At 41.8% G+C, this 21078-nt stretch overlaps 2 protein-coding genes across 4 annotated transcripts; both read left to right on the top strand.

The window, feature by feature from the left end:
• Positions 1-82: 82 nt before the first annotated feature.
• Positions 83-7209, top strand: ccnc (cyclin C). 3 transcript variants are annotated; one of them, XM_071413229.1, is made up of 12 exons: positions 83-193; positions 2889-2995; positions 3272-3356; positions 3709-3778; positions 4043-4094; positions 4250-4305; positions 4986-5021; positions 5131-5222; positions 5308-5375; positions 5480-5559; positions 5683-5801; positions 5910-7209. In XM_071413229.1, exons 2-12 carry the CDS (start codon positions 2941-2943, stop codon positions 5962-5964), a joined length of 768 nt encoding a protein of 255 aa, XP_071269330.1. In that variant the 5' UTR covers positions 83-193; positions 2889-2940; the 3' UTR covers positions 5965-7209. The 3 variants fall into 3 exon arrangements, with proteins under 3 accessions (XP_071269330.1, XP_071269329.1, XP_071269328.1); XM_071413228.1 differs by lacking the exon at positions 83-193 and adding an exon at positions 240-458; XM_071413227.1 differs by lacking the exon at positions 83-193 and adding an exon at positions 2292-2439.
• Positions 7210-7858: 649 nt separating this feature from the next.
• faxca (failed axon connections homolog, metaxin like GST domain containing a) lies at positions 7859-20764 on the top strand. The gene is made up of 6 exons (XM_071413226.1): positions 7859-8333; positions 10025-10160; positions 10449-10645; positions 11284-11501; positions 12030-12146; positions 12373-20764. The coding sequence occupies exons 1-6, from the start codon at positions 8074-8076 to the stop codon at positions 12669-12671; spliced, it is 1227 nt and encodes a 408-aa protein (XP_071269327.1). The 5' UTR covers positions 7859-8073; the 3' UTR covers positions 12672-20764.
• Positions 20765-21078: the final 314 nt, after the last annotated feature.

Genomic DNA, 21078 nt, shown 5'->3' on the forward strand with positions numbered 1-21078 from the left:
AATCAGATGAGGGAGTGTGATGACGCGTATGCCAGCTCAGAAGGCCCACCTATCCGACCAATCAAATGAGGAAGTGTGAAGACCCGTATTCCGGTTTGCGAGGAAAATACTAATTTTCGAAATGGCATGTCTTGAGTTTAAATTTGAGGACCAAATAGAGAGATCGACAGAGGAGGTGCAATGACGAAGAAGCGTAAGAATGGCGCTGTTAAAATCATAGATTAGTTTCCTGAGTATACACCTTCGTTGAGATGTATTTTTTTAATTTAACTAGACAAGTCAGTTGAGAACAAATTCTTATTTACAATGACAGCCTACCAAAAGGCAACCTGCGGGAACGGGGTTGGGATTTAAAAAAATAGGACAAAACACACATCACGACAAGAGAGACCTAAAACAACAACATAACATTGGCGGCAACACAACATGACAACAACATGGTAGCAGCACAATACATGGTATAAACCTTTTTGGGCAATAATGTGTACATGCCTACGTCTGCTCATTACAAACCAAGTAATGCGATTTACAGGTCTTAATTCTCTGTTGAGAACCTTGATGATATTGAAATGGAGTCAGACTGCAGTGGTGAATGCTCTGGGTTTGAGCCAGTCCAGGATGAAGTGGGCCTACCTGCGGAGTGGATTCCTGCTTTTTGGCCTACCCATACATTGCGTCGGGCTGGGTAAAGGACAAATTGGGGATGGTTACAACTGCGAAAGTTTTGAGAAGTGGAATTGTTTATATTTTTTTGTGGGTGCTTCATTACGCGGCTCGGGGCTCAACCTGTGGTGTGCTTTGCAGGGTGCCGTTTAAAAGTGGTGATCAGAGGGATAGCGTTGAGTGTAGAGGTGGATCAAATGAAAAGGAATATTTCTAGTGTTTCTGACGCCCACCGTTTGGTGAGACGTGGACCCGGTGGCAATGGCAATTGAGCTTTGACACCGAGTTTATTCCTGATAAGGTTAGGTTAAATTTACGTTTCTGTGAGGGCCTATGCTCTGAACCTGCTTTGGTGCTTTAGGTCCCAAGGATTCGGACATGTTGCAGCAGACTAGAAGGGAGATCCCACGATGTGAGAAATGTGCAGGAGGGCATAGTCCGAGGGAGTGTACAGTTTGGATAGAGAAAGCACTGTGTGTCAACAATGGGGGTGTCCATGCAACTGGGGATCTGAAGTGCACTGGGAGAGACCAAGACCGGCTGAGATTGCCAGAGTTCAAGTGGGGCAGAAAGTGTCCTATGCTGATGCAGTGAAGAGAGTAGAGGATAGTCGACTGGGAGCCACCCAGTGAGTAGGCCTGAAGAGAGAGCCAGTAAGGTTAGAGTTCTTGCATTTATAGCCATGGTGATCAACTGCATTGCACTGATGGAGCAAAAATCACAGAAGATAGATGTGGTAGTTGCAGCAGCAGATAAATATTTGGGTGTGAGAGATTTTAGTGCAGAAGATCTACAGGAAGTTTTGAGAGAAGGGGTTCCATCCTCCCAGGCCGACGACGTGGTGTTGGATCGTTTAGGGCACAAGTAGTGGGATGTATAGGTGCAGGGTTAGTTGGTGGTGCAATTACATTTTTTCCCATTCCCCTTTTCCTTTAATTTCTTTGTTTTGTCACAATGTGGAATGCAAAATGTGTTTTAGATGCCATTTTAAAAACAATGCAGATATTGAAGTAAACCTATTGGATATAATAAATGTATCACTAGTCACTTTAAAATATGCCACTTTATATAATGTTTACATACCCTACATTACTCATCTCATATGTATATACTGTACTCTATCTACTGCATCTCGCCTATGCCGTTCGGCCATCTCTCATCCATATATATTTTTATGTACATATTCTTATTCATTCCTTTACACTTGTGTGTGTATAAGGTAGTTGTTGTGAAATTGTTAGTTTACTTGTTAGATATTACTGCATGGTCGAAACGAGACGCACAAGCATTTCGCTACACTCGCATTAACATCTGCTAACCATGTGTATGTGACAAATACAATTTGATTTTGACAAGTAACTATGAGTAAGGGCAAACATGATACACTTGCAAGCTGAGTTTGATGAAGACATCTGATTACCACTTGCATTTAGAACGGTTGGCTTTAGACTAATAAATAGCCAAATCATTGATGGATCACTAGATAAAAGAAATGCATCTCTCGTTTTCTCCTGCAAGCCCGTCGGCACACATGCGTCATCACACTCCCTCGTCTGATTGGTCATTAACCATAAACCGGCATACGCGTCATCTCACTCAGTCATCTGATTGGTCGAGTAGGCGGGCCTTCTGACTTTGTGGGTGTGGTACCTAGTGACATCCCCCATTTGGTCTTCGTTTGACAAATTTTTCAAGACAAATGAACACAATTTAAAGTTGCGTTTTCTACCTCAACTATTAAGCCATGGCGGGGAACTTCTGGCAGAGCTCGCATTAGTAAGTGTTCTGGCCAAACGTGATGTATAAGGACTGTGCATGGCAAAGAAACTCCTTTGTTTTGAGGACTAAGTAGTTGGCAAGCTTGCTAGCTTAGCCCGCTTCACAGTAGCTAGCTAATGTTAGCTAGCTAACAGCTAGCTAACGTTATTTTGTTCGCCCACTCTCATGTTAGGTCAATATTAGTGTAGCGGATAAACATGTTCAGTAGCTATCAATGCAATTCCAAGGGGTAATAAGCTAGTAATGAATGTTAAGATTTCTTTATTGAGCCAGCTAATTATTTATTGTGCCTCTGTGACAGTCTAGCCACTGGTCGTCAAGGCATTTTGTGTTGATTCTTTCTGACGCACCGCTATCAGATTTCCCATCTGCAGCGTTTTGTTGTTATGATACTGTGTGTATGTGATCGCTCGTTGTGTAATTCATTGTCTCCTTTCTGTCATTAGTTTGCAGTGGGTCCTGGACAAACAGGACCTGCTGAAGGAGCGTCAGAAGGATATGAAGTTTATGAATGAGGAGGAGTACTGGAAACTGCAGATCTTCTTTGCCAATGGTATCTAAAGAAGGCTATATTTAACTCTGTATTTCTTTGATTCCACCTATTATGATACATCAGTGTGGTGGGAACAGTTTTTTGTGATGTGAGAATTAGCCTACCGTTGGTACAATATCACATTTATCACCCTAAGGTCTTGTCTCTGTTCAATAACCAGCAATAATGAGCTTGTTTACATATCTTTTATATTCTAAATGATCTATTGTCTTTTATGGTTGCTTTTTGATATGTTTGACTTTAGATGTGCGCTGAGTTTGACTTATTCTGTTCTAGTCATCCAGGCCCTGGGTGAACACCTGAAGCTCCGTCAGCAGGTCATCGCTACAGCAATCGTCTACTTCAAACGTTTCTATGCCAGGTGCTTATGCCGTTTTCATGGCAAGAACACTATGTTCTATTCTTTATGGAATTCTAAATGTCATTAGTGGAGCATCGGGCTCCTGAGTGGCGCAGCGGTCTAAGATACTGCATCTCAGTGCTAGAGGTGTCACTACAGACACCCTGGTTCGAATCCAGGCTGTATCACAACCGGACGTGATTGAGAGTCCCATAGGGTGGCGCACAATTGGCCCAGCATCGTCCGGGTTGGGCCGGTGTAGGCCGTCATTGTAAATAAGAATTTGATCTTAACCGACTTACCTAGTTAAAAAAGTTAAATAAAAAATTTTGAACTGTTTTATAAAAGCTAATGGCCTCTTCCTAATATGCAGGTACTCCCTGAAGAGTATAGACCCAGTGCTCATGGCTCCTACATGTGTGTTCTTGGCTTCTAAAGTGGAGGTATATGGCCTGATTTCCCGTTCTTTCCGTTCCACATTTCCTAGTCTGTGGGAGTAGGGGTGGGGTTAACTGCTCTGTAACATAATCTGTGTGGGAGTAGGGTTAACTGCTCTGTAACATAATCTGTGTGGGAGTAGGGATGGGGTTATGTTACAGAGCAGTTAACCCCATCCCTACTCCCACACAGATTATGTTACAGAGCAGTTAAGTAGGATGGGGTTAACTGCTCTATGACAGCATCATCAAAGCCTCTCTCTCTTCCAGGAATTTGGTGTTGTTTCAAACACTCGTCTGATCTCTGCAGCTACGTCCGTGTGTAAGTCAGGAGACACGCTCAAGTGTTTCCATTTAGATATTAGCTTATTTTGAAAATGACAAATACACTAGTCCTGTGGTAGAAAGGCTACATTCATTCTGATGGGTTGTGTTCATGTGATTCCAAATCTAACAAGTGTTTTTTGTTTTGTGCAGTAAAAACCAGATTTTCCTATGCCTTCCCAAAGGAGTTCCCTTATAGAATGAACCATGTAAGTCTTACCTAACCTTACTATTCAATTAGGATGTGCTATATAAACAGTTCTTAGGTGTAATAATGTAGTATTTATTATACAGTTATTAGATAGGATATCATTCATTGTTGTAGCTAGATGTTACGATCATGTTGCATGGTGGTGGGACCAATCTCTTACGCAACATACACTCACTATATTGTGGAATATTTATCCACCACTATGAGTCCATTACGGTGTGTGTGTTGTAGTTAGGTATCAGTATGTTGATGCCACATTCCACTAGCAGTCACATGCCTATGGTGAAACTCCCATCGCCGCCGGAGTTTTTTTTGACTGGTTGGTGGCGTGTGTTCTTGCCGGGGCGCATTTCTCCCTGCGGTGCTAAGTGGAGAAGGTAAGGCAACACCGGTGGCAGCGCCGGTAATTTATCTACGTCTCCACAGAGTTACCAGGAGCCCGTTGGAGCTGTCCTAACACCTTGCCTGTTCAAAAGCTGTGTAGACTATTATTGATTTGGTGTGGAGTGAGCGAGGAGATGATGGTGATTCACACGGTAGAGATTCAGTTAGCAGGATGCTGCTAGTACCAGATACTGTTTTTCAAAACTATAGAGGCCAATAGAGAGAAGGAGGGTTCTAAATTGTGACTATGAAACTGATATATTTACTAAACTTCATCTGCTTTCCTCATGACAGATATTAGAATGTGAGTTCTACCTACTTGAGCTCATGGTGAGTATAGAATGCTTTGTCTCTCACAATACACTCCATGATGGATCATGTCATCCATTTGTTGGATGGATGGATGGATGGATGGATTAACTGATCTTGTGTGTTCCAGGACTGCTGTTTGATAGTGTACCACCCCTACAGACCCTTGCTGCAGTATGTGCAGGACATGGGGCAGGAGGACATGCTACTGCCATTGGCCTGGTATGAGTTATTCTTTGTGGGAGCATGTATTGATTTGATATGAACTGTTGGAACACTCATGGTTTCCCCTTTCTTCGTTCTAAAGGAGAATAGTGAATGACACGTATAGGACAGACCTCTGTCTACTCTACCCTCCCTTCATGATTGCTCTAGGTAAGACTCCCCATCAGACCCCTCACCTTTACTACTGCTAGATATTCAGCTCAATATAATATAGTTGAGGTGTTACACTAAATGTCTTCCTCCTGCATCCACAGCCTGTCTGCATGTTGCCTGTGTGGTGCAGCAGAAGGACGCCAGGCAATGGTTCGCTGAGCTCTCTGTAGACATGGAGAAGGTAAGGCAACACCATACAAATTACATATTTCTCAATCAGAGGGGAAAGCTGATTGTATGTATATAGATCCAGTTGCCTTAGGGATAATAGAGTACTGTGCGGTGACGTTTATTCCCTGCTCAGATTCTGGAGATCATCCGAGTCATCCTAAAGCTTTATGACCAGTGGAAGAACTTTGATGAAAGGAAGGAGATGGCTGCTGTGATCAACAAGATGCCTAAACCCAAGCCTCCTCCCAACAGGTACTGAGTTCTTTCCTAATCTCACCTCAATGTCGCAGTTATTGGCTGTTTACATGACACATCCACTTCCTGCCTCAACTAACTGTTTCCTGTTTGTTTGTGTACCAGTGAGAATGACCAGAGCTCTAATGGGAACCAGAACAACTCCTACAGCCAGTCATAGGCAACGAGATGGTATCCATGGACAGGGTGCCAGGGGAAACTTATGTCGCACAAAACCGTGATGTGACATCAGAGACGAATCATATGTATTTCAACTGATAGAATAGCAGAGAAAACAGGGTACCAAAAAAGCCCAAACCCTCTTTTCTGATATGGTTATCCCAACCAGAAGACCAAGTCTGCACACGCTCAGTCCGCCTTTGCTCATACGATAACTCATCAGAGAGATGGCCACAGGAATGCTGTCATCAGTCAATCGGTGCCAGCAGTCATGTGTTGCCACGTTACTCCGTCTCTCAACAGTTAACTTTATGGACCTAAACCAAACTGCAAGAAACAGGATGTAGGCAGGGAGGGGGGACTTTGAGTTGTGATTATCCTGACATCCTTGAACTCTCTCAGGGATCAGTCATGTAATATGGAGCTCCGTGGGACCAGAGAACTTGACCATTAGTGAGTGTGTGCGCGCCTGCGTGATTGAGTGGCCCATTTTGATAGTTGCTTCATTCCTCAGGGATAATAGTAGTCCTTTATACTGGTATCTGTAAGATGATTGTACCCTGTACTGTTTTAGATGCGATCTGATAGGATGTAAGGCTGTTTGAATGTTACCCGATTGGATGTCCTGCTATCTGAGGTCTACATTGATTGGTTGCAGAGTTTAGCAGGTGAAGTCATGGGCGAGAATGTCATTTCCAGGGGTACACACTAGATTCAGATGTCTTCATTTACTGTTATATCTCCTGCCCAGCCCATCTCCAGCCTTTGCAAATAGCCTTACTCACGTCTTTATTCCTTTATTTTAATCTTTTGTGTTTCGCTTGATGAGCAAATTTGCATGGGTAGAAATCATGAACTGTATTAGCTAAGTCTGCTTCAAGTAAAAGTGCTCAAATGTGTTTACTATCATGATAAAAAAATTTTTAAAAACATTGTCTGAGGACCACATTTATTTGTTTTTGGTGGGGAGGGAAGGTCATATTTTAGCCTTGTGTTCTTTATTGCATATTGAATCAGTCCTACAGTTGCCAGGTCCAGTGTTACTTTCTGTGTGCACCCGTCATGTATTACATCAAATTGAAGTGTCACTATACCTTTGTGCATATTTACTTGTGGATATTGATATTATCTGTGCCGTAAATAATACAGTGGGAGTGATTAGTGTTTTGGGTTGAGTTTCTCTTGTTATGTCTGTCCAGAACCGGGTGCTTGAATGCCTTACACAATAAAGCTGCTTGTCAAGGGACTTCAGAGCACAACTGTGTCCTATTGCATGGAAATGTAATGTTTTGGGGGGTATTCATTCTAATAGTCCCCTCTCTTTGGGGGCATCCCAATAGTGAATTCCTCCTATATTTTGCTTCATATACCCCGATGTGAAAAGAAAGTCAAGATGAAGTCAGACTTGGTGGTCATCCTCCCTATTACTTTCACCTACTGGCTGTTTGCAAATCATTACAGATGAAGGAGAGGAAGACAGTTTTGAGATGATTGAGAGTTTAGTTTGGACTTGTTTGAAATGTGTAATGGTCTGGAAGTTTCTATCACACTGCACTGAACATCTTGCATAAAAATATGTCAGACTGCCAAAGTCACAGGCTGGCTACACCACCATTCTGAGGAAATAGGTATGTGGCTGTAGTGCGACATCTAGTGGTAAGCAGAGGTAATGCATATTAGTTACATATATTCTTGCAAAGCAGACCTGTCCATTATACTGGGACTACTGTAAAAAAAATAAACGTAGCCTAGACAACTGCATTGACATTGGTAGGAAATGTAGTATTGTCCAGCTTATTGCAAAAACAGAGTTTGTTGTTGGAGCAACATGGTGTATTTATTGATGTTTTTGCCCTCCGCCTCTAGGAGCTGATACACAAAGGTACAGCCTTCGTGACGTCACTCCTCATCCGCGACAGAGAGAGAGAGCGGCGGCGATCCGCTGCGGAGGATGCCTACCCCGCTGCGGGGATAACCGCCAGGCGAGATGGCCGTTACTTTCTTCCTCGTCACATCCCGCACCGCGACGACCCCTCGGCACCCATGAAGCCCCCGTTGATGAAGCCAAAACCGGCCAAAGCAAGGCGGAAAGAGGCCACTGAGCGAGAGAATGTACTGGCGCGTCGGGTTCGCCTGGACGCGCTCGTGTGTGGTTGATCTTGGCCGGAACCAGAGCTTCTCCTTCGGTCTGGGCGGCTCCGATGAGCAGCTCTCGTTTTATGGGTACATCATCGCCTACCCTCTGCAGGACTACGGCGGGATCATGTCGGCCCTTGGGTCTGACTCGTGGTGGCGGAAAACGCTTTATCTGGCCGGGGGCGCTCTGCTCGCCACCGCTGCCTATCTATTGCACGAGCTGCTCGCCATCAGGTAGGCCTACCAAAAAAACAGAGCCCTGTCAATAACACTGTAGATGCAGAACACGCTTGTCTACAGTCAATTACTCGTGGCATTGATATCAATATGAATGGTTGCCGTAGTGCCTGGGCATTATTTAGGAACATCACATGTCTATATTATTGTTGTATTTTCAATATATGATATTACTTCATCTGGGCGAGTTGAGCGCTGCACGAGCGGAATAGGTTGATAATAAGGATTCGTGAGTGGGTGGATTGTGAATGTGATGTAACCGCCCTCTTGAATGAGATTCCATGTTCAGTCGCGTTATGGAAAAATAAACCAATGAGTCATGCGGCCGTTATGGCTCTTCGTATTCTAGTGATGTACCTATTAGACGCATGTTATTAGCGATTGTTCATTGTAATTACAATAATAAGAAGATCATATTTATTGCTGCAAAGGTTGTCTTTCATTTCTTTACAATTTCTCAAGGGCATGGGATGATAGTACATGTGTGATATTGGTTATATGGCTTTACCCAAGCCAAAGATGTCTCCTCGTTTTCTGTCTCTCTTGCAGTAGAAAAACACTGCGGTTGTGATAAGATGACCTTTACTAACCTCGCTCGTGAGATAATTATTAAGAGAGAAGCCAGGCCCAAATAGACATGAGCTAACAGAAATTGGCGATCTGATAACCTGGGAAACTGCAGCTTCGCTGTAGAATCCCTAGATTTTTATTGAAATAACGTATTGACTTCGGTCGCTGCTGTCCTTACAAAAACATATCGGGTTACCTGCAGCAACAATAGCCCAAGGCCTACTCAGCAATGACGTAGCGTTTGTTTTTGTTCAGCCTGTGCTCTTTCATACTTAAAAAAAACTGTCATGAAGATCCATTCTACATCGATCTCTAAGTAGTTACTTTGAAACGATTTACTCTTCCTGTATTGTCATTATACCGAAGCAATTTGCACTATAGATAATGGGATCATAACGCTTTTTGTTGTTGTTGGCATGTGGGCATTTCAGCACCACATCTAACTGGACAGCTCCTCGGAATTTCAGCAATGACGTTGCCCTCGCGTTTAAGCACCTTCATGAAGTTAGCAACTTCCTTACAAATCGACTTAACTTGTGACCACGTTGGTCAGTACAAACGTGTAATATTATCTGCTACAGTGGCCATGTTAATGTCTTGCAATATTTCATCCGGTTGTGTCCTAATTGTTTTGACATTGTAGTGTCCCGTTGGCAATGGCGCCCTTGCCCGAAGTGAGCTTCAGCCTGGGTCTTGTGCAATGCTCCCTGTGCTAGATAGCTGTAAAACGTGACATACTATTGCACATGGGATTTATGTATAAGATCTAAGAATATTTACTTTTTTAAATTTGTTTTTACAATTTGATCATTAGCCTATAATCGCCTGCAGGTGAATGTGTCATGAACGTGTGTACTACAGCCTACCAGGGGATGCATATATCGAGAGATAGTAAAATAGTCTACAGTGTATTTGAATTGGGACTTAAATTCCACTTATCCAATATGAGGATGGCCTTACATGAGGATGGCCTTACTACATCAGAGTTGATGGTTTGTTTCCCACACACAATTCATGCATATAATTATGCCCTAACTGTAAGTTGCTTTGAATAAAATGTCTAAACAGGAGTAATTAGAATGTGGAGCTCACACTGCCTTGTCCTGGCTGGTCCATAGGAAAGAACAGGAGCTCAACTCTAAAGATGCCATCATCCTTCACCAGTTCTCCAGGCCAAAGAGTGGTGTCCCTTCCCTCTCCCCCTTCTGCCTCAAGATAGAAACCTACCTACGCATGGTAGACCTGCCCTACCAGGTGTGTGTGTGTGTGTGTGTGTGTGTGTGTGTGTGTGTGTGTGTGTGTGTGTGTGTGTGTGTGTGTGTGTGTGTGTGTGTGTGTGTGTGTGTGTGTGTGTGTGTGTGTGTGTGTGTGTGTGTGTGTGTGAGAGAGAGAGAGATGTTTGGGTTGGTGCGTGTTTGAATGAGTGATTTTGATGTAATGGTTGTGTAATTTTCTATTGAAGAGGAATTGACCATTGAAATTCCTTTTCCCTCTTTCCCCTCTCTCTCTCTTTCTCTCTCTCTCTCTCCCGCTCTACTGCAGAACTACTTTGATGGGAAGCTTTCTCCCCAGGGGAAGATGCCATGGATAGAGTACAACCAGGAGCAGGTGTCTGGTACAGAGTTCATCATCGACTTCCTGGAGGAGAAGCTGGGCGTGAGCCTCAACAAGAACCTCAGTTCCCAGGAGAAGGCTGTGTCCCGGGCTGTCACTAAGATGGTGGAGGAACACTTCTACTGGTGAGACACTTCCATACACTACCGAAGGACATCCACTAGATACTGGGGAAGGATATATGATACACTGGTGAATGTGATTGTGTCACAAACCATAATATCTAATCTGTTCCTTGAATGAAACCCTGAAACCCTGGTGTTGCAAGCAGCATGCTCCAACCAACTGTGCCGTCGGGAGCACACGTTATATCAGCAAATAGATTTGAGATACTGTGGTCTAGGGCTCCCCCAGTGGAGAATTTGGCAATTTTATTATCCCCTCCAAGTCTCCAGAGCCCCAAAAAACTAAGTTTATATAAAAAATAATCATTGTTGGACATAAAAGACTGAAAAAACACAAGCAAATCAGCTCCAAGTGATTTTAATTTTGGAAATCTGTTCCAAAAATCTCAAGCATGATAGAGAGATATACTGTATGTGATCGTATACAAATGAAAGCAAGGTTTGAAACGATTATGTTTTATTCAAATATTATATCTGTTTGGGCTTCTTGTTGTCAATTTGCAGTCTACAAATGATTAGTATTTATGTTCCGGCCCCCAACCATCCACTCAAGAACAAATCGGCCCGCGGCTGAATCTAGTTGATGATCCCTGCTGTAGGCCAAATGAAAATCTCTGCTGGTCTGTGTGTGATGACAGGACCATAGCGTACTGTCAGTGGGTGGACAACCTGGAGGAGACCCAGAAGATGCTGGCGGTGAGCGGCCCGCTGAGTGACCTACTCAAGTGGATCCTGAGTCACCTGACCGGCGGCATTGTGAAGAGAGAGATGTACGGCCACGGGATTGGACGGTTCACCAAGGAGGAGGTCTACACTCTGATGGAGAAAGACATGCGGACGCTGGCCACCCTGCTCGGTATGTAGAGCACACTGTAGATAATCATTAAGATCACACTTAGTCCTAAAGATCATCATCCCTGTCTCATTTCACAAGGTACAATCTGCAGCCTTAGAAGCATGCTTCATTTCATATCTAGGCCAGGCCTAAAGCCAGCTGTAGGTTCCTTTGTTGTTTTATAGATTATTCGGGTATCAGAGGAGGCTGGTGAGAGGAGCTATAGGAGGACAGGCTCATTGTAAAGATGGAATGGTATCAAACATATGGAAACCACAGGTTTGACTCTGTTCAATGTATTCCATTCCAGCCATTACAATGAGCCCGTCTTCCTATAGCTCCTCCCACCAGCCTCCTCTGTCGGGTATATAGTACTATGGCCAGTTTCAAGTGCTAGATGGAACAGCCTTGTACAACTCTGTCCTCTTCTGGTGAAAGATGGATACTACACCATGTGGACTAATTTCCGGTACACATTTTACCCCATGGCTCTTGTTTCCATACAGCATTCTTTTCGCTCACTGATTCTTGATGTGTTTCTCTGGGTAGGTGATAAGAAGTACCTGATGGGTCCTAAGCTGTCCATGGTGGACGCCACTGTGTTCAGCCATCTAGCCCCTGCCATGTGGACCCTGCCGGGCACACGGCCAGAGCAGCTCATCAAAGGTGAGCTAACCACCAACCACATTGCCTGTCATGGTTAGCATCACTCCCCAGAAAGAACATCCCAGGCAATTTTTTTTAAATTTTTTATCTTGTTACAGCGATGAGGAAGAAACCTTGAGAGAAATCAGACTCTAGAAGAGACTCCACCTTTAATTATTAAAATAAACATTTTTTACCCATTCTCAGCTGATCTGTGTTAACCTTTGAACCACCCTGTCCCCTCCAGGCGAGCTGATCAACCTGGCCATGTACTGTGAGAGGATCCGCCGGCGCTTCTGGCCCGAGTGGTTCGTTGATCTGGAGGACTTCTGTTATGATGACACCACAGAGGACGATGACTCCCTGTCCAAACTCCAGGACCTGGGGCTGTACTCCCGCACAGACACCTTCCAGGATGAGGCCAGTCCTCCTCACACACACACACACACACACACAATCTCCCCAGACAGTGACCTCACGGGCCACTCACTCTACGACTCGGACATGGACACGGAGTGCTCCGAGATGGAGCAGCTCAAGTGTTGACCGCCATATGACTCACACACACACCGCCCCCATACAGTGCCCTCTACCTGTTGAGGAGGGAATAACTACTGGGGGGCATTTCTGTTGCCAGTGGCTGTTGTTGCCTGTGCTAATGAGGGATGGTATCAGAGCTTCTACACACAATGTGCTAGAGGAACAAAAGACTGAATATCGAGATAAAGGAATAGCAAGATAGAGAAAATAAGGGTAATATAGCAATAGAGAAAGAGCCCAAGAGGGATAGAGAGAGGAAAAGATCAACCTGAAAGAGATAAAAGGGAAAGAGAGAGGGATGGAGAAAAGAGTTGCGAAAGAGAGATCAGGAGTTAATGACGCAATCACTGAGAAACTCCTCCACCTGGGTGACGTCAACACCTGTCGCCCAGGTTCCTGTTGTCGAGTTGCTCTTACCATGGCAACCGTGTGTGTGTTACCTGTGTTCCCCAATTGAGCTGCATTGCCCCAACCATGTGTGTTTGACATACTGACCCCCTGACTTGCATCCTTGCAAAATATGAGTCATTATATTGATATTATATATGATATGTGGGGAACTGTTCAGGCAAGATGTGAATGAGTACAGTTCGATATGAGTATAAATAGTATAGATAGCCTGCAAATTATATATATTATCCCAATGTCATATAATGTAAATACTCTGTGTGGTTCTTCTGTACAACCTCTCAATGCTTGTTTGATATGACCAAACTTCCTGGTGACCTTCAACTAACCCCTTGTGCTGGTCTAGGTTTTAGGAATTCTAATGCATCTATTTCTACCCAGATGACTGACACTTTGCATCTGCAGTCAGGTCTTAACCCATCATTGAGTATTTCCTCAGTCCTTTGTAGAATGGTCATTGATGTTGAGGGCGAGCTTCAGATACTGTGGATTGAGGGGACATCTCAATAATCTAAAGTGGCTTCCTTTCCTCGTCTCCTCTCCTTCATCTGCACAGATCTGAAAACATTGGATTGGTGAAAGCAATATGGTGGATGCTTACTGGAACTTTATTCCACTTGTCCAATTCTTTCACCTCAGATGAAGAAGAGGAGGAGAGGAGGCTACTTGAGATCTTTAGTTGTGTGTATGTACATTCAGCCATTGAGAGCGGATGAAACACCCATGTAGAAATAGACTAAATAGACTAGATATACTTGGAGGTGCATGGCTAATAGGTGCCAATGAAAATCACACTACCCTGCTGGTTATCTGTTATCTACGTTTCTACGCTGGCCTGTTTTAATGTTTATTGTGATGCAGTGTGTGTGTGTGTGCCTCAGGCCAGAGAAAGCGCACAAAGATGCAATAGATTGAAAATAACTGTTAGGCCTTTGCTCAGCCTCTCTGTTCTCATCAAATACATGGCGTGTCTACTCCCCTTTTAGAATGAATTGATTCTAGAAATAGAAGGAATAGAATGGCCATTGTTACTTATAGCATCAATTCACTCTGTGCTATGCATGAAACAACTACTATAATCCACAGTGTTGATTGCCAGTCTTATTTAATAGTAGGCTACAGTATGTGGAATAGTGAAACAGTCTACTCTAATCTTTCTATTTCTAGTGCATCGCTGATGTATGGTGTATGATGGTGAGATGTGGACATTACAAGTGTTTGTCATTCAGCAGACGCTTGTGGGTCCTGTGTGCGTGTGTGCGTGTGTGCGTGTAACAGAGGGTGTAGAATTCTGTCCATATGGTGCATCAATGAGTCATCGTACCTCATGAGTTGATTTTGAGGCGTAGACCATTTATTCAGGCTGGGTGCTTACAGCTGACCCTATACAGATACAGACACAGATACATACAGATACAGACACAGATACATACACAGATACATACACATATACATACACAGATACATACAGACACAGACACATATACAGACAGATACAGACAGATACCAACACATATACAGACACAGATACATACACAGATACAGACGCAGATACAGACGCCGATACAGATACATACACAGATACAGACACAGACACACATACAGATACATATCCAGATACAGACGCAGATACAGACACGTACAGATACATACACATATACATACACAGATACATACAGATACAGACACATATACATACAGATACAGACAGATACATACACAAATACATACACAGATACATACAGACACATATACATACAGATACATACAGATACCGACACATATACAGACACATATACAGACACAGATACAGATACATACACAGATACAGATACAGACACACATACAGACACATATACAGACGCAGATACAGACACAGACACACATACAGATACCGACGCAGATACAGACACGTACAGATACAGACACAGATACAGACGCAGATACATACACAGATACAGATACAGACACACATACAGATACAGACACAGATACAGATTCAGACACAGATACAGACACAGATTCAGACAGAGATACAGATATAGATATAGATACAGACACAGATACAGATACAGACACAGATACAGACACAGATATAGACACAGATACAGACACAGAAATAGACACAGATACAGATATAGACATAGATACAGACACAGATACAGATACAGACACAGACACAGATATAGACACAGATACAGACACAGATATAGACACAGATACAGATATAGACATAGATACAGACACAGATACAGATACAGATATAGATACAGATATAGACACAGACACAGATACAGATACAGATACAGGCACAGACACAGACACATATAAAGATACAGACACAGATACAGATATAGACACAGACACAGATACAGATATAGACATAGATACAGACACAGATACAGATACAGACACAGACACAGATACAGGCACAGACACAGACACATATAAAGATACAGACACAGATACAGATGCATGGCCACAGTAGAACACACAGAGACAGGACTCTCATCTGTTCGGTCGCAGCAGAGAATAGTAATGAATGAGTAGTGAAGTATTGGGTTCTCTTCAGGGCAGGTGTAGACGTTAGTATGGAAAAGATGATGATTGTAATGGTTATGATGGTGATGTTTATGATGATATGATGAAGATCCTCTGCAAACCTTATTAAGAAGTTTACTCTCCTGAAAGGCTAAAGTGCTCAGACCACATCTTACTACAAAACAGAGTCCTCTATATGGGGTAAAACGGTGTGAATTTACACAGTGATACATAAGCCTTTGTGTGTAGATGATGCATCAGTCTGTCACTGTCTGTGTCCCTATACCCTGTCTGCATGTTTCTTGCCTTCACTTATTAGAGCCATGTGAGAGACACAGCCTTATGGATTTACTGTAAGTCCTTGGTGTTTACCTTTTAAGCCAGTGAAAGCATATTATTTATGTATTTACATGTACATTATTTATTTTCTATTTATTTGTTTTCTAATGATTTGTTTTCTATTTGTTTTGTGTATTCATGTTTATTGATTCTGTTGGTTTACATTTGGAGGGGATGTTATAATGAGGCATTATTTGACACTATTAGTAATGCAGCTATTTATTTTCTTATATTTTTGTACTTTTGTTCTATTGCTGCCAATGAGGTGTTTGTTCAGATTCTCTCCTATTTGAATATGGTAAAGAGCGGAGTGTGATTGTACGTCTCTGTTGTGTGCAGTCCTCTTATTCTACTGGAACTGGGTTGCCATTGGTTTGTCAGAACTGTGTTATAATCTAAATCTCAACCTGAAGCAAACCTCTCTTAATGGTTGCCAGAATCGTGACATGTTCAAGTAATGTTAGATGAATGCTGAACTAACAATGCTGAACTGTTTGATGAATGCTGAACTTTGGTAGTTGTGTTTAGGCTTGAGTCTAAGGCTTGAGTCTAAACCCAACTACCAAATGACCTGTGAGTTTCATTGGGGCATGCTTATGTCCATTATCTAGTACACTGGCGTAGCAAACACACCCGCAGCTTTGTGGGTCCCCAATCCCCCCCCTGCAAATTATTATTTCTGGGGGTACTAATCTAACATATGGAATTGTTTTAAGATGATCATACCATGGATCATTATAAAAAATATTATTTGATAAAATATTGAATTTGGCCTTTTCTACCATAGCCCATTGAAACACATTAAATAACACCTTTATAAATGGCAAAAAATGACAGTAAAAATATAAATAATAAGGATTTGAAGTGTCTGTCCTACATCTAGGAGATATAAGAACGCTCTGGAAATATATATATATTTTATTTTCTTCACATATTTAACCCCTTATTTTTTGAGGCACAAAACTACCTTAATACTTCCATGCGTTTGTTTGGGTTACAGTCAGATGAGTGATGGTCCTAGAGCAAAACTGAGACACTGTCGTGTTCGTGAGAGTCTCCCCTTTCCATAGATTGGTCATAAGAGTTTGTAACCATTCGGAGGCTACAGAGGTTTTCGTGAGAAGACCGATTTTTAAGATGTTTCATGATCTGATAAAGATGGCTGTACCTCGGCCACCTTCCATTGCAGATGCGGAAGGCCGACATAGGCAGATGTGGTGGATTGAGACGTAGCCCATGCAGGAAACCTGATATCTATCTTAAACTGACACATTTTGATGGGGATGTTTTGATAATGTGACTTAGATTGATGCACGGGTCAGTCTGTATCATGGAAAGAGCAGGGGTTCTTAATGGTTTGTATGCTCAGTGTATGTCAACTCTGTCAGACACCATAAAAGGCATTTCATTTTTGCAACTATTGTCCAACAAGTGTTTAATTTCTAGAAAAAAATAAGGAAGGGAAGCGCTGCTAAGGTACACAATAGTACATTTTGGTAGACAGAAGGTGCTCTTTGGTAAAAGGGGTAAATTGGTCATCAAAAAGAAAGGAGGACCAAGGCACTCTTCATATAATTAATTAAAATGCCTTCATTTGTATGGCATGTTCAATGGAAACAAAGATTAAAAACTCTGACGCGTTTCGGCTGCATAGCCGTTTGTCAGGGAGTACAAAGATATGATAATACAATGTCATTTTTTGAACAGCATTTTCCAATCAACCCTGTTTTGAAGAGGGAGTGATTACATAATTCATTGGACAACAACTAGTAAGCAATACTATAACCATTAAAAAGTCCAATCAAAATGCAAATCAAGGCTAGAAGCATCAGAACCCCTAGAAAAGTGGTTCTAACCTTGAATATGAGCCATCTAATTTATAGTACACTAGGTGATCTTTTTAATGTGTATAGTATTGCTTACTGGGTGTTGTCCAATGAATTGTGTTACCACTCCCTCTGCAAATCAGGGTTGATTGGAAAATGCTGTTCAAAAGAGGACATTGTATTATCGTATCTTTGAAGTTTTGAATCTTTGTTTCCATTAAACATGCCATACAAATAAAGGTATTTTAATGAATTATATGAAAAGTGCCTTGGTCCTCTTATCTTTTTAGTGTTTAATGGCCTTGATTGTTTAATTCTAACATTAGATTATTCAAATATGTCATACCAACCTCCAAACTGTTTTGTTTTATAGCACTACTAAATGCTTGGCTAATTTCATTAGCATTTTGGCATGTTTTTCTAGATTTAGAACATAAAACAACATTTATAAAGCAAATATTATCCCTTAGGTCCAGCACAGCAGATACATCAATTGTTTAAGCATATGTTGCAGAACAATGATACAAATATTCTTCCAGAATATTGATCAAATAATCATATTGACTACATCAATGACGGAGTTGACAGACCACTGACTGAGTTGAGAACAGATACTCAAAACAGACACATTTTTGTCTTTAGATATAAAAGCTCAATACAAACATTTGTAAAATATGGAAAATAATTTATTTGAAAATGCCCAATAAAAACACAACTATTCTATAAGATATTTCAACACTTTGACAGAGTTAACAATATTGTTTGTAGAGAACTTTACAGACCATGAGTGGTCCTGTTGCACTACATGTAATGAGGACATGAATAAGGGTAGAGCTGACCCTGCTCATTCCTGATTCATTTAGGATTTTAGACAAATCTGACTGAGTACACCAAATCTCCGTACACATCTTTTAGGAATCACAGTTCACAGTTTTAGGAATCACAGAGAAATATTATTTAAAGTCACAGAGGGCTATTGAAAGAAACTACATAAGATAATTTTTCAGTTATTATCCATTATTGCCATTTTTTATTTTAACCACTTTTTTGGAATGTTTGAAATTTGAAGAATTTGCTCCGGACAAGGGCATTTCCAGGCATAGTCCTCATGGAAATTAACAATATTGAAAGTATTTTGAAAATTCCCTAAACAAATATTTTCCCTTGCAAAATTCCCCTCAATGTACACTCTAAGCTCAAATAATGCAGTAAAAACTTTTATTTTTCAACTGCTAGCTTTTTAATAAACCTTTTTTTTTTAAATAACATTTTTTACCACCTTTTTCTCCCCAATTTCATGATTACAAACTTGTCTCATCACTGCAACTCCCCAACGGGCTCAGGACAGGCGAAGGTCTGAAACATGACCTGCCAAGCCACGTTTCTTAACACCCGCTCGCTTAACCCGGAAGCCAGCTACCCCAATGAGTCGAAGGAAACACCAAATCACCCTGCAGGTGCCCGGCACACCACAAGGAGTCAATAAATGAGCCAAGTAAGGCTCCCCCAGCCAAACCCTCCTCTATCCCGGACCACGCTGGGCCAATTGTGTGCCCCCGTATGGGACTCCCGGTCACGGCTGGTTGCGGCACAGCCTGGGATCAAACCCCAGGCTTTGGTGACACCGCAACACTGCAGTGCCTTAGACTGCTGCGCCACTCGGAAAGCCCCTACAGATAACTCTTAAGGTAGAAGTTGCCCATAGGCATAGATCTAGGATCACCTTGCCTCTTCTCCAATTCTAACCTTAACCATGAGGGATGGGAACACAACCTTGACAGTGTCTATGGGCAGCTTTGTCCTTCTCCATTCTAGATAGTCAAGGTAAGGGGTCAGAGTTCAGCTCTATTGTGTCACTTCCTTGACGAGATCTGTGCTATTAGACCACTAGAGCCATATAGACAGGTTGCCTGATTCTGAATGGTCAGATAGCTACTGTAGCAACAATGACAAGAAGCTGCCATGTGGGCAATCGTAGGCAGATTGTTTCAGATAGTTGTATCTTGTTCTTGATACCATGTCTTGTTTTGAGGTGTTTTGACTTATGTCACATCTAAGCTAATATGGCTCAATTTTGCTAAGTAGCTAACCAACAACTGTAACAATATATTTGATAAACAACAAGTGCTTATTGTGCAAATGTATGTTTTCAATAAACATTTGGAGACTAAATATAGTTTACATGTTGTCAATAATCCTTTGGAGTTGACAGTTGTTTTGCCCCAGAGTTGCACCCTCATCGGTTTTGTTGCTTAACAACCCAGCCATCTATTACATAGTCAGTCTGTGTTGAGTGCTTAAACCAATGATGTATATATACCCTGGATTGCTGATGCTATGTATTGGCCATTGAGAGGCTTTAAAGACACTGGTCGGCCATATTGGTACTCCCCAGTAGAAGCAGTCCTCCATAGGAGTGAATTAAATTCTACAATATTTCAATTAAATGTTTGAAGGACAAAATTGCATGTATTTAAGTATTTTGATGTTGTAGTGGGGACAGTAACATTAGTAATCTCTACAAATGATAATTTAATGAATATGTTTTATGTATTTTTTTATCTAACATTTTTATGTTTAGCTCACATAATATAATGTAAAAGTATGCATCAAGGTGTCTTTAATAGAATAGATGTGGCAAAAACAAATGACATTAAGAAATGCATTTCTAGCTCCCAAAATATTTTTACAACGGTAGGGGAGTGCCAAGATGAAGGCAGGGTGGTGTCAACACAGTCATCTTGTGTATTTTAGTGTTCTAGTGTATATATAGATCATTGGCTGAAACACTTGTACCCAGACTGTATACTGGGTAATGTAATAGGTGAGCGAGAAATAAAAACAAAACATGTACATGAGCTACAATAAAAACTCTGTAACATAATAGATAATAACTTCCTATGAACGTATGATAACTAGAGGTGGGTGGCTGTGTGAAAATCTGTTATTCATAATATTTCATAAAAAACAGCTGTGAAAATGTTACCCTGTTTTTGTTTTTATTGTGTTTTACGTCTGTGTGGCATCATATATAGGATTGCTTACTCTCCCTGAGTGTCTATCGGTACCGTACTGTCTGACTTTTGTTATCTCTGTCTCTCTGTCAATCTATCTCTCTCTCTGTCTCTGTATCTCTGTCAATCCCTCTGTATCTCTCTCTCTCTCTCTCTCTCTCTCTCTCTATTTCTCTGTATCTCGCTCTCTCTCTATTTCTCTGTATCTCGCTCTCTCTCTATCTCTCTCTGTCTCTGTATCTCTGTCTCTCTGTCTATCTGTCTCTCTGTCTCTGTCTCTCTCAC

The sequence above is a fragment of the Salvelinus alpinus genome, chromosome 8 (assembly GCF_045679555.1).
Source record: "Salvelinus alpinus chromosome 8, SLU_Salpinus.1, whole genome shotgun sequence".
In the NCBI taxonomy this organism is placed as follows: Eukaryota; Metazoa; Chordata; class Actinopteri; order Salmoniformes; family Salmonidae; genus Salvelinus; species Salvelinus alpinus.

Bases quoted from the DNA above. Each gene is read 5' to 3' on its own strand.
- ccnc (XM_071413227.1), top strand. From the start codon at position 2,408: ATGGCGGGGAACTTCTGGCAGAGCTCGCATTA. The intron at 3,779-4,042 runs GTATATGGCCTG...TCTCTCTTCCAG, and splicing joins TCTTGGCTTCTAAAGTGGAG to GAATTTGGTGTTGTTTCAAA. The intron at 4,095-4,249 runs GTAAGTCAGGAG...TGTTTTGTGCAG, and splicing joins CTCTGCAGCTACGTCCGTGT to TAAAAACCAGATTTTCCTAT.
- faxca (XM_071413226.1), top strand. From the start codon at position 8,074: ATGTACTGGCGCGTCGGGTTCGCCTGGACGCGCTCGTGTGTGGTTGAT. The intron at 10,646-11,283 runs GTGAGACACTTC...GTGTGATGACAG, and splicing joins GTGGAGGAACACTTCTACTG to GACCATAGCGTACTGTCAGT. The intron at 12,147-12,372 runs GTGAGCTAACCA...TGTCCCCTCCAG, and splicing joins GCCAGAGCAGCTCATCAAAG to GCGAGCTGATCAACCTGGCC.